The 13361-nt window shown below is 42.8% G+C and overlaps 1 protein-coding gene across 1 annotated transcript in view; it reads left to right on the plus strand.

Moving 5' to 3' along the window:
• Positions 1-13361, plus strand: part of GNA13 (G protein subunit alpha 13) — a 44075-nt gene that overhangs the window by 1562 nt on the left and 29152 nt on the right. The window contains exon 2 of the mRNA XM_003997099.5: positions 1306-1532. Within this exon, the coding sequence (XP_003997148.1) occupies positions 1306-1532 (227 nt within the window). The remainder of the gene's footprint in view (positions 1-1305; positions 1533-13361) is intronic.

A 13361-nucleotide genomic window follows, 5' to 3' on the forward strand; every position in this document is an offset into this window, starting at 1 on the left:
TCAGGTGCATCAGGAAACTCCCATCTGGGTAGCAGTGGCCCCGGAGTTTGCTACGGATTTCAGATTTTCAAGCCGTGTTTTTTCAAGTGGGATTTTTTTTGTTGTTGTTCAGGAAGTTCTTAAGCAACTCCTTCTCAGTCACTCTTTTTTTCTTTTTTCTTTTTCTTTCTCCCAGGATTGAGGAGAGGAAAACTTCTCCCCGGGAGTGGGGACCAAGGGGCAATGAGGGGAGAGGAGTCAGCTCTGAGCCCTGGTACCCCTGCAGCTAAGCTGTGTAAAACAGTTGTGTTTGTCCCATCTTAATGTTTAGCACAAAGCTAATCGAGGGCTCTTTCAAGGCTGCAGACTCCGCCTTGCCAGTCCTTAATTGAAGGTACCTTTGTATCCTGATGCAGCCGAACTTCTGGAATTATGTCAATAAATAGAGTCAACATGGTAACTGATTACGAGCCAGGTGAACACCTGGTCCTTGTTGTGCGCCGGCTCCTGATGTGACCCTACTCTAACATTGGCAATGAGATGAAGTAAGTCACAAGACATCTCCTTTTTTTGAGTTGGCGTGATTAGAAGGTGGACGGCAAAAACAGGTTTTCAGTTATCCGGACAAGTGACCCGAGTAGTGCCGTGGCTGTTAAGATAGATGGACCAAAGGTCACAGTGCAGTGATCAGAGATAACTCGGTTTGAATTAACCTGTGCAAGTTGAACGCTCTGTTTTGATACACTTTTCACAGCCGCTCTTCTTCCCCGTTTGGGAAATCGAAGGCTTTCCCGTGACTTACCCCGATTTGAGGCTTGGTTTGGGAGTCTTTGAGTTTTGAATGTGCTCTTAGAAGACTGGGCGTCGGGTGAAAGCAGGATGCCTGGGGAACGAACGGAACTCTGAGTGATGATGTTTGATTCTCGACATTTCATAAATGTCTTGTTGAGGGGCTCAGAAAATCTTAGCCGCGGTTGCTTCCAGAGCCTGCAGCATAATTTCTTTTTCCTTCCCCAGCTCTGGTTCTCTTGTGACTCCCCTCTATTAAAACTGTGTAAAAAGTGATCTTATAAATTAGAACATGTTAAAATCCTTCAGAAGGAGCAATTGTGTGAATAGTGTTTACTTTTCCAGGCTCTAATTTTATGACTGTGAACAACCGGCTTTGTAAGCTCTGCAGAGTTGCGGGTGTTTTGATGTTGGTCTCGGTTTTTGGAGGAGGTAGGCCTGCAGTAGTTACGAAGTTTCAGAAAGTAATACCGGGATAGAACCGGTGAGAGTATCCAGTGGCTCCTAGCTCATCTTTTCCTTTCTTTTTAAACAAAGGTATGCGGGTGCTGGTGGACGCGCGTGAGAAGCTTCATATCCCGTGGGGAGACGACTCAAACCAAGTCAACGGGGACAAGATGATGGCATTTGACACACGGTCCTCCATGGCGGCCCAGGGAATGGTGGAAAGTCAAGTGTTTTTACAGTATCTCCCGGTCATACGAGCATTGTGGGCAGACAGCGGCATACAGAACGCCTATGACCGGCGTCGAGAATTTCAACTGGTAAGAGATTTGTTCTTTTACGTTGTTGTCGATTTATTTTAGTGACATTTATCGGGAGCTGATTGTAATACACCTGTTTTCCCTGACTCCCACGACAAAAATGTATCCATCTAGAATTTTAGCCTCAGAAAAGTTGGGTTGCTAGATGGATGAGCTTTTGACTGAGCAAGATAAAAATAAGCTGAACTCCATAGAGTTGGTGACGCAGAGGTGTTTAATTGGTCATTTCTTTTCTTTTCGCCAATAAGATGATAGTGATTTTCATGGGTATTTTCTTATTTTAGTCTCCTTTTGAAAATAGTATCCTCTCAATTGCCACAATGAAATTCATCCTCCTAAAAAATTGATCTTTTACTCTTGGACTGAGAGCTCAGTAACTGAACTGAGTTGTTCAAATGTGTCATTTAGACTTTGAAGGTACTCATTTTATGATACAGGTTAATTAAATATATAAAGAGACTAAAGTTCTTGATAACATTTAAGTCATTGTGATTTTTATATATTTGCTTTCTCTGTGTGTTTTTTAAAGGTTTCTAAGCACATTTTACAAAATGTTTCTTTTTTTTAAGTTTATTTTGAGAGAGCACAAGTGGGGGAGGGATGGGGTGGGGGTGAGCGAGAGAGAGAGAATCCCAAGCAGGTTCTGCCCTGTCAGCGCAGAGCCCGATGCGGCATTTGAATTCACGAACCGTGAGATCATGACCCGAGCCGAAATCAAAAGTCGGATGCTTAACCGGCTGAGCCACCCAGGCGCCCCCAAAATGTTTCTTTTTAAAAAGCAAAATAATCATAGAATATCATAAAACTTTGTAATTGTTACCCAGCACTGAAGGTAGGGTGGAAAAGAAAGGATCTGATTGGGGTTAAAGGTACACAAATAATAACTGAAATCAAGTGTTTTGCAGTTTAACTGTGAATGCTTTGATTGCATTCTGAGTTTTATTTGCCAAAGACCGGAGAGATCCCAGGAATAACAATCTAGACTGTATGCAGTTTGGAGGCAGTACAGATTTGAAGTGTTTTACCATAATATAATAAAAAAAAAAAAAAGTGACAGTTAAAAGTAAAACTGCTTAGAAAGTGGTTCGATGATGTCATCGGCCTTAAAGTGATCCACAGTTATGGGTGTGGCTACAAGAAGATGTACAGCTAGGAGTCTTTGCCATTTCAGTTCATACTCAGAAGCCAGGCTTGGTTATTAAAAGTTCTAGAGATGTGTTCATGCTAGTTTTTTATACAACGGAGATACTGAATCTTTATTTTCTTTGAATTATGGTTCTCATGGGCTCCGTACAGCCTGAGCACTTGATCACGTACGTCTCACGTAGTTCTCGTCAAGAGTGTGTGTGTCTTGTCCAGTAATTTGTCCGTTAGCGGGAGGCAAAGCCTGTCTCACACTCTTGTTAAAATGGAGGAGTTGGCAACATTACATTTTGAAAATCGGGCATTTCACTTGACAAGTGACCTCCATCCAGCTCTCAGACTTGTGGCGGAATTTTGCCCTCTGGTATTTGTTCTTTGATAGCTGATGGTTCCTCCATACGCCCTTTTCCCGTCCCTTGTCCCCATCTCTCCCGGTTTAAGTGCTGCTTGCTCTCCTTTCTTCTTAATTCATTTTGTTGACAAGTCACACTTTCTCTCCAAGGTTTCTCAGGATGTTATTCATCCTTCCTGGTCAGGGAAGAAACATCCATCTTAAAAGCATATGGTTCATATTGGTTGGATGAATAAACAAACAGCTGTACTCTAAGTTTTCTGTAGGAAAGTCCCGTAAGTCCATTTAATTGAAGTTGGGCTCCACTGATGCTTGAATCTGGACATTTACGTCTTGACAGTTTGGTGTCCAGACTGCCATGTCGTCCTAGTTGAGAAAGCATTCCTAAGTGTCCATCATTCGGAATAAATCCCTAAAACTGCTCAGGACCCCACATGGTCGTGACTTGACCCAGCTGATGCTTTGTAGCAAAGAAGGCGTCAAGCATGTGGAGAGACAAGTTCCAGAGATACTTCTTTTCCTCCTGAAAAGTAGGGACAGAAGAAAAGAGGACCAGGGAGAGATGTACATTTTTTTAATGTTTATTTATTTTTGAGAGAGAGAGAGAGAGAGAGAGAGAGAGAGAGAGAGAGCAAGTGGGGGAGGGGCAGAGAGAGAAGGAGACCCAGAATCGGAAGCAGGCTCCAGGCTCTGAGCCGTCAGCACGGAGCCTGACGTGGGGCTCGAACTCACAAACCACGAGATCGTGACCTGAGCCGAAGTTGGACGCTTAAACCGACTGAGCCACCCCGGTGCCCCAGGAGAGATGTAATTTTAAACTCCCGGAGGACCGGAAGTTTTTTCCTGGGTGTACTTGGCGTTGTTGATGGTGCCTGGCACGTATAGAAGGTGCCCCATTATTGCCCTGAGTTCATGACTCTTGGACTTTTGGAGGCTGTGTGGTGCTTGGGGTAGCGTTGGACACTGAGAGGGCAGCTGGCTCACTGAAGATTTTCCTGACAGTTCTCTTCAATTCCTTTTCTCTACACACAGAAACCCCTGAGTCCTGTCTTTTCCACCCCCTGAAAAATCTCTGGCGTCCATTTCCTCCTTTCCTCTTTTCCTCCTTTACACTGATTTCTTGGTACCTCTTGCTTGGACTCCCAAGTAATGTTGTTCAAACATAGCATGGGTTGGTTCAGAAACCTATGCTCATTCTCCGTTACGTCCAGAACAGAGTTCAGCCTCTTCGAGTCAAGACTAGCTAGCCTACCTGTGATTCCAACCATATATTCATTAGACTACTTCGCACATCCTGTAACCTCTCGATTTCCACATACCCTGATTTTCTGCTGCTTTGGCTGTCTGTACAAGGTCTGTCGGGGTTTTTCATTATTGTATCTATTCATTAGGTCTTACCCTTGACCTAGAAGAATGGTAATCACATTTTAATGTGACTAAATGTGGTCCCTGGACCCCTTGCATCAGTGCTTGTTTAATACAGAACAAAACAAAAAGAGCCCTAGACTCCCATCACAGGAGGATCTGATTCAGGAATCTGGAATGGGACCCAGTGATGTGTATTTATTTGTAGCAGACAGTCCTCCGTGATTTGGATGAATTTGCTCCTTGGCCACCCTGAGGAACAGTGCCTCAGGGTCAGGACTTTGTCCAGCCCTCCCTCCTGGAACGCGGCTCCCTGCCCTGTCTTCTCTCCTCCGTGTGCTTGCTTCTGGCCCCCCTGGGTCGCCTGTACTCCACTCGTTGCCACTTGTACTTGGTCCTCCCACTGAAGTAGAGGCTCTCTTGGCACGTCTTGTCTTTTTCTCACTCACTAGCATAAGCCTGACTCTCATTAACTCATTTTCTAGACATTCTGAAGTATAAGGTTCTTGTAGAAAAAAAGAAACATCTCACATGAAGTTTCTTCTGGGAAATAGGAATCATTTCTGTACGTAGTTTATTAATTTTTCTAGGAGATGGGAAGTCCTTGTATTACAAAACCATAATTTTTCTTTTTACGTTTAACAATGTATATTCTTGAATCTTGGATGGAAAAAGTAAACCATCGGGAAAAGGGTAGAGTTAGCAGATGAATAAAAGTAGCCTTTTTTGTTTGCTTGCTTCAACTAATGATTGGTGATTAAATTTATTGATGCAAATTGAAATGCAGAAAACAAATGGGAACGGTTTTTAAACCTCTTTATGGCTCTTTTTTTTTCTTCCTTCAGATGAACAACTGCTTTATAACCAGTCTTTGGAGCAAGGGATGGGGTAGTGGTATCACAGCCTGGGGTTTTAGCCAGCCATTCATTTGTTAGGAATAACTTCGGATGCAAACATGAATGTTTTCTTTCCCAAGCTCCCAAAGGCAAACATTTCCTTTTCTGGTTAGTTTCATTATGGGTAAGCCAAATAGTTTACTGTGGAAGAAGAAAAATCTAAGATTTACATTGCTGTGCTGGCTTTAGGTACCTTCCTAATTCTTAGAAACGAGCTCACGGGATAACACATCGTTAAGAAGTGGTCTCCTTTGGTACTGGATCGAATATTCGTGACGCCGTGCCTTGCAGTACGTTCACTGGGGCCTGCCACTGTACAGATGAGATGCCCTCTGGAACACCTTGTGTGACTGTAGTCGGGGAATTTGGTAACTTCGAGGACTAGAGATGGGAGACAGGACTTGGCCGGGAGCCGATAGAACTGGAGATACGGAGCAAACCTGACAAAATGGCCAGGAATCGTTGCCAGTTAATTGTTTTGAATATTTAATACACAGTGACTTATTCAGAAATAGAAACAGCGTTAATGGAACTGGTCATATAGGGCAGGAAAGTGTGAGTGGGAGGGACATTCTAGAGCTTCCTACTTTCTATAAACACTTTAACTTGTCAGCATTAATACAACTTCCTGTAATGACCAGTCTTTCTTTGCAATCCCTGAAACCAAAGCTGGGGTTTTTTTTGTTGTTGTTGGTTTTCTTTTCTTTTCTTTTCTTTTCTTTTCTTTTCTTTTCTTTTCTTTTCTTTTCTTTTCTTTTCTTTTCTTTTCTTTTCTTTTCTTTTCTTTTCTTTTCTTTTCTTTTCTTTTCTTTTCTTTTCTTTTCTTTTCTTTTCTTTTCTTTTCTTTTCTTTTCTTTTCTTTTCTTTTCTTTTCTTTTCTTTTCTTTTCTTTTCTTTTTTAATCACGGTACCTTCAGTTAGACTTGGTCTTTCTTACCCAAGTAGTACAGGTTGTGCTCGATGACGGTGACGCTTCTCCGAGCTGATGAGGTGGTTTATCCGTGAAGACAGAACTTGTGTCAGTCTGTGTAACGGAGTAACTGTTTAGCCTCAGGCATTGATCTGTGCCGAGCAGCTGAGTGCTAAGTAAAGGAGGAACTTCAGTTTGGGCTACAATACTTATTTCTTTATTTGTATGGCAAAATGGATTTGAAACACTATAGACTGAGAGGCACTGGTTTATTCTTTAGCAGTAATTTGGGTTGGCTTTAAAAGGTGAATCAATTACCATCGTCTGTTGAAAATACCGTGTGTCGGGGCGCCTGGGTGGCGCAGTCGGTTAAGCGTCCGACTTCAGCCAGGTCACGATCTCGCGGTCTGTGAGTTCGAGCCCCGCATCAGGCTCTGGGCTGATGGCTTGGAGCCTGGAGCCTGTTTCTGATTCTGTGTCTCCCTCTCTCTCTGCCCCTCCCCCGTTCATGCTCTGTCTCTCTCTGTCCCAAAAATAAATAAACGTTGAAAAAAAAAATTAAAAAAAAAAAAAAAAGAAAATACCGTGTGTCTGTTAGAGAAGCAATTGGTCTGTTTCCTTTATGAATAAAATCAAATCAGGACTTTGACTTCCAAGTTGCAAAAAACCTATTGTCTACTGATTCTAGGATCACGGTAAAATATCTCCGCATACATAACAAAGGGATTATATGTAACATTAAAAACCGTAGAGATTTTAAAATTTAGATTTCTATAGATAGAATTTCCTTTTTGGTGAATTTGTTCAGATGAAATCTGATCCACATCTTAGAAACCCAGAGTTATAGGACTGTACGTTAAAAACAAAAAGAAGGGGCACCTGGGTGGCTCAGTCAGGTAAGTGTCCGTCGCTTGGTATTGGCTCCGGTTGGGAGCTCGCAGTTGTGGGATCGAGCCCCGCCTCGGGCTCTCGCACAGAGCCTCTTTGCGATTCTCTCTCCCTGTCTGGCTCTCTGCCCCTCCCCCACTTGCGTGTGCATGTGCTCTCTCTGAAAAAGAGTAAATAAACATTTAAAAATAAGTAAAAAATAAAAAAGAGGATGCTTTGGCATGTGCTTATAATGTTAATACAATTTTGTGAGATAGTGCGCGTGCATGTGCGTTTACATGGATACGTATCTCGTGATATATTATGTCAGTGTGTTCATGTTTATATCTATAGCTTAACTAGCTATGGGATGTTTAGGCTCTGGGTGCTGAAGGGATATTGTAAAATACTGTGCTGCTTTCTCTATTATTTTTATTGCTAAATAAAGCTAGTGGTTTAGTAATTTATGTTGCTCTGAAAATGTTCATTAGACAACCACGGGATGAAGCGAGGAAATCGTTTTGTTGTGAAAACGAGGCTTGAGTTTCAGAATTCCGTACTACAGTACATTTAACCCGGGAGAAAGGTGTGTGAGCTCAAGTTGAAGAAAACTGTAATTGCCAAAGGCTTCCTGGATGGAATATTCCCTCTTCGTCTTTCGCAGATAGGCAGAGGCCCCACCAAGCTGGGGTACCTAGTCCTGTTAGCCCCAAACAGGTGCCAGTTTCTTTCTCCAGAAAATTAATTCAAGGGCTGATAATTATATCGCTTTTTAATACCTTATGTTTTATAAAAATTGCTTTGTACCTTTGAAAGCCCTTTCAGCTACGTTGTCATATAATCCTTTAAAAAACTGAGAGGAATAGAATGCATGCTGTTGTCTCCATTTCACAGATTAGAAAACTTAGATGCCGAGAGGTTTCTTGATACTTTGGTTCACAGAGCTGGTAAAAGATGGTACAATAGACCCTGGAGCCCTGATCTGCTGACTGCTGGTCCACAGCACTGGGCACTGAACCATTGTGAAGCACTCAAGCATGATGTCCATGGAGCATTCTTTCCTTCCATTCCCAGCCTCTCCGGCCAACACGCATACACACAGATAATTAACACTCCCCTAGAAAGTTCTCTTTTGAGTATGTGTAAGGTTTTATTAATACATTGGGTGCCTGGGTGGCTCAGTTGGTTGAGCATCCGATTTCGACTAGGTCGTGATCTCGTGGTTTGTGGGTTTGAGCCCCGCGTGGGGCTTGCTGCTGTCAGCGTGGAGCCTGCTTCAGATCCCCTGCCCCCCTCTCTCTCTGCCCCTCCCTGGCTCGTGCTCTCTCTGAAAAATAAATAAACATAAAAAAAAGAATACATAGCGTTGCACTGGTAGTCACAGTTCCTGCGTTCTGAACTTTCGTAATATCCCTGTGTCATCCCTTTCTTACTTTATTAACTTAGGTCATAGTTATAATGTAATAATCTTAGATGACATTTAATGGTAGAGTTACTAATTTAGCGGTACAGTTCATCCTCACCGCCGCTCATCATGACAAAGGCTGTTTGGATCTTCACATCCTTGAAAACTACGTGTACTAGTGAGCCTCAGCTGATGTTCCGTCAGTGAACGTGGCTTTTAACGTGTACCCTGAAACATGAGAGCCTAGTGGCGTGAAAGGCAGCTATGTATTTTTCTAAGAAATTGTCATTTGGGAATGGGCCAGTGTCCAGCACATGGTTGCCCAGATTTGCACTTGGTGTGGAGAAGGGGCTGTCGGGACACCTGTGCTGTTATTTCATGAGCTCCTTCGCAGTGGTTTTTTTTGTTTTTTTTTTTTTTTTTTTTTTTTAACGTTTATTTATTTTTGAGACAGAGAGAGAGCATGAACGGGGAGGGTCAGAGAGAGGGAGACACAGAATCTGAAACAGGCTCCAGGCTCCGAGCTGTCAGCACAGAGCCTGACTCGGGGCTCGAACTCACGGACCGTGAGATCGTGACCTGAGCCGAAGTCGTCCGCTTAACCGGCTGAGCCACCCAGGCGCCCCAGCTTTGCAGTGTTTCTTAGGTAGCTGTCACAGTTTTTATACTGCTTATGAGCATTCCAGATCGTGGTTTGTGTTGGTTTTTGTTCCAGTTAGAAACTGCCTATTTTTTTAATTGAATATATCTGGAAATTGACAATTAATTTCATTTCCTTGCTTGAAAGTACTGTGTGTGTGTGTGTGTGTGTGTGTGTGTGTGTGTGTGTGTGAGCTGTATGATAGAGTTTACTTTTGTCATTGTGAAAAAAAGTTTTTTTTTGCAAGATGCCTTTTTTCAAGAGAATTTGTTAACATCCACATTAGCAGAGCTTTATTAGAATGGGTTGATAGGTATCAATGAAATAGTAATATTGTTTTGAGAACAGGACTTCAGTGGCCTTGGCTAAAGTTACCAATCTGTTACAGCAGTAGTTGTTTATGTTAATCTTTCCAACTTAATCGCTTTCTTCTTTTTGCAAAATGAATAAAAAAGATTTTTAAAATCCGTGCTGTCGATGAACTTTTTCATCCCCAACTATTATAAAACAGATGCAGAAAACTTGAGTGGAATTACTCTTCGTTGACTTTTTTTGGCGTTAGGTCTAAGTCATAAGACCTGTGCAGTTGGTATTGCTCCATGTATCTTCTGAGCAAATTCGAAAATAACCATATTCCAACTTACTGATTTATTTATTTCACATGTTACAAGACATTTTTACAAATGGTTTTAATGTGATGACCTTAAAATTCGCTGCGGTTACCTGCTCTCCTGTTGGGTAACATGGAACTAGATGGTGTGAGTTTGAACAAGTCCCCCAGCCTTTTCTGTTTCTGAAATTTCCCTATCTGAGGGCCTGCTATTACCAGTTGTTAGAGAAATTACATGAGATGATCCATGTAAAGTAAAGCCTCTGGTGCAGTGCCCGGCTCATATTAGCCGTATTATTAACATTAGCTCCTGGTGTTCCTCATACGCCACATTGCACATAAAGTAGCTTTTTGCATAAGTAGCTTTTACATAAGTAGCTTTTTAAAAAAACAAATGCCTGTAAGCATTGATTTGATTCACTCTGTTGGTTACCAGTATAAAAACCCTGAGTTCTAAAATACGCGGGCTGTGACTTCTGTTCTCACTAGACCGGATGTCGTCTCTACTGAAGGGAACCGAGCTGGCATCGCGCTGTTGGGTCTTGTTGCCTTCTCCTGTCACTTTGCTTGGTTTTCAAGCCGATGTGTAGGCGGAACGCATCAAATCCTAGCTTCCTGCTGGCGGCGTGGAGGTGACCTCTGGCATAGGTGCAGGTGCCCCAGCCACTCCCACTGAATGTGCGTGTTTCTTTTTCCTTCCCTCCTTTTCTGTGTCTCTGCGGACCCTCTGCCCACACACCTGCACGTCCCCCCTCCCCCCGCCTTGTTTCCTGGGCCTGTAGTTGGTAGATGCTCTGCGAGGATGCCTGTTGAAGAGGGTATTTGGGCTTCTTTTCCAAGGATTAAAAAAAAAAAAAAATTCCTTACAAAATACAACGATTTTTTAAAGATTTCATGTCCCTTTTTGTGAGATTTTATAACTTCTGATCATTTCGTATAAAAACCAACTAAAAACACTAGTCTAACAGAACTGTTTTCTTGGGGAGCAAAATAAACAAATTTCAGATTTGCTCCCCTAAGGAAAGAAGCCATGTTACTGATTTTGTCATTTAAAAACAACGTCAGTCAACAAACAAAACCCTTTAGCTAAGATATAACAGTGTCTTTGGGTTCCTTGAGCCAGAGAATAGGAACCCGTTAGCCTGCGAAGAGAACTTTTCTCCTCTGGGGTTACAAGAGCTGGACTAATGAAAAATTGGTGTGCGGACCTAAGAGACTTTCACTTTCCTTTTCAATATCCTGGTTACTCTTTTCTTATTCACTGGATAATCTATTTAAAAGTTATTTTTCTGTCAAATAAGACAGACTGACTAGTCGGACTTGTATAGAGTTGTATGGGCCTCCTGATAGGAAGTGTGGTTGTATCCGTTTATTGATATAAAGGAAAAGGAAAACTCATGGAAGCTACTAGCAGTGGGCAAACCGCACTAGGTTTTCAGAGTCGCTGAAGAGTCACTCACGAGTTACGGCCTGGTCAGCTGTGTGCCACGAGGGGCCTAACAAATGAGAAGGTTATGCTTTAAATTGTCATTCAGATATAAGATGGTCTCTAAATTCCTATTTATTGGGGCGCCTGGGTGGCTCAGTCGGTTGGGCATCTAACTTCGGCTCGGGCCATGATCTCACAGTTCGTGAGTTCGAGCCCCACATCAGGCTCTGTGCTGACAGCTCGGAGCCCAGAGCCTGCTTCAGGTTCTGTTTCTCCCTCTCTGCCCCTTCCTGTCTCATGCTCTGCCTCTCTCTCTCAAAAATAAATAAAAATTAAAAAAAAAAATTCCTATTTATTGATTTTTTTAAAAACCTCAGTAAGTGAATGCTGTATATTCACAAAACTGCAAACATTGTTTATCCTAGTTGAAATGTTTAAAGAAGAGTAATGTGATTTAGCCAGTTAAGATATTGCAGTACTAATGATTTGCTAATTTTTTTTAAGTTTATTCATTTACTTAGATTGGGGGAAGGAGACGGGGCAGAGGGAGAGAGAGATTCCCAAGCAGGCTCCATGCTGTCAGTACAGAGCCCGATGTGGGGCTCAATCCCACAACTCTGAGGTTATGACTGAGCCAGAATCAAGTGTGGGACACTTAATGGACTGAGCTTAATGCACCCAAGCACCCCATGATTTGCTATTTTTAACTGTTGCTAATTACTACATGTGCAGTAAAGTGTCCATGTTCCTTAGCTACAGCTTCAAACGTTATAGGGACTTCATACCATATAGATGTTACGCATTTCAGTTCTAGACTAGGGTGAGGAGAATTACATGCACTTGCTTCATTTTTCCCTTGACTTTTTGAATTAGGAGCAAACGTAAACCTCTCTAAGGTTAGTGTTACAATTTAATAAGAAACCAAGGTTTTCATCTGCGAAACAGCAGTTTGTACATTGGGCCGTAATGTAAGATGGCTTTGTTTTGAAAAAGAAGGCTCTTTGTTTTGTTTGTTTAACTTTCATTCTGTAGAAACACAGTCTTTTCAAGGGAGTGTGTATGCTCATCTTCTGTTTTTATGTGTAATTGTATTTTGTACTATATGCAAGTATTAAGGTTTAGAGCGCTGCTTTGTGTGTCCATTTTGAGGGTCCATAATCTGAATTCTCTTCTCAAATAGGGAACGTGGAGAGCAAACCAAGAATATAATGTGGATGAGAAGGCCTTGAGCAGCAGGTTTTTCAGGAGACCCCTTCTTTAACAAGTCTGATACTGTTAACTGGCAGCTCTCAGCAGCCATTCAGTAGCATTTAATTGAACACCTATTAACGACCAGGCACTTTTTTACAGGCCGGACAGTTGCTAGTGAACCAAATGAAAGCGATCTCTGTTCCCACTGGCCTTGCTTAGGTGCAGGAGCCTACACTGATAGGCAGACAAATCAGTAATCACATGCAGTGGATACTCTGAAGGACAAGAAAAGGAAGCAGTGAGGGAACAAGAGGATGGTCTGAGGGGGGACCTGTAGGTTAGGACCCCACGGACGCGAAAGGGTCAGCCAGGCGAGAAGAAGGAAGGTTCGGCAGGCAGAGGAAGACCGTGTGTGCAGGACGTGTGTGGGGAAAAGCTTGCCGGAGTGTGGAAATTGAAGGCAAATAGGAAGAGCAGTCATCAGCCCGTAAATATTTACCGAGATCCCCTGGCTGCAGAGCGGTGCCCGAGTTAGGAGACGAGTGCAGAACAAGCTGCTGGTCGCAAGCGGTGGCCGTAAAAATGGAGAGAAGACCGTGGACTCGGGGTACACTTTGTAGGGCAAATCACGGGGATCTGATAAGTTGGATATGAGATGGCGGGGGGCAGGGAGGCGCGTATGTTAAGGGTGACTCGGGCTTCTGATTTTAACAACCAGGTGAATGGTGGTGCTTCTTGCTGAAATGAAAAGATGGTGTGAGAAAGAGACTTGACAGAGAAGATTAAGACTTTAGTTTGGGCGTACTGGGTTGGGATCTCTGTGAGACATGGGTGGAATCAGAGTAACAGTTTGATACATGAGTCTGGAATCCAGAACAGAGCTTTGGGCCCTAGGTAGAAATTTAGGAGTTCCTTGTATTCAGGTGACATTTAAAGTCTCTGGAATGTGTACCCAAGGGAAGGCAGGGAGGAAAAGAGAATTGAGCTCAGGACAGCATCTTTAGGAACCTGCAGACCGTCT

Source organism: Felis catus, chromosome E1 (genome assembly GCF_018350175.1).
Source record: "Felis catus isolate Fca126 chromosome E1, F.catus_Fca126_mat1.0, whole genome shotgun sequence".
Classification (NCBI taxonomy): Eukaryota; Metazoa; Chordata; class Mammalia; order Carnivora; family Felidae; genus Felis; species Felis catus.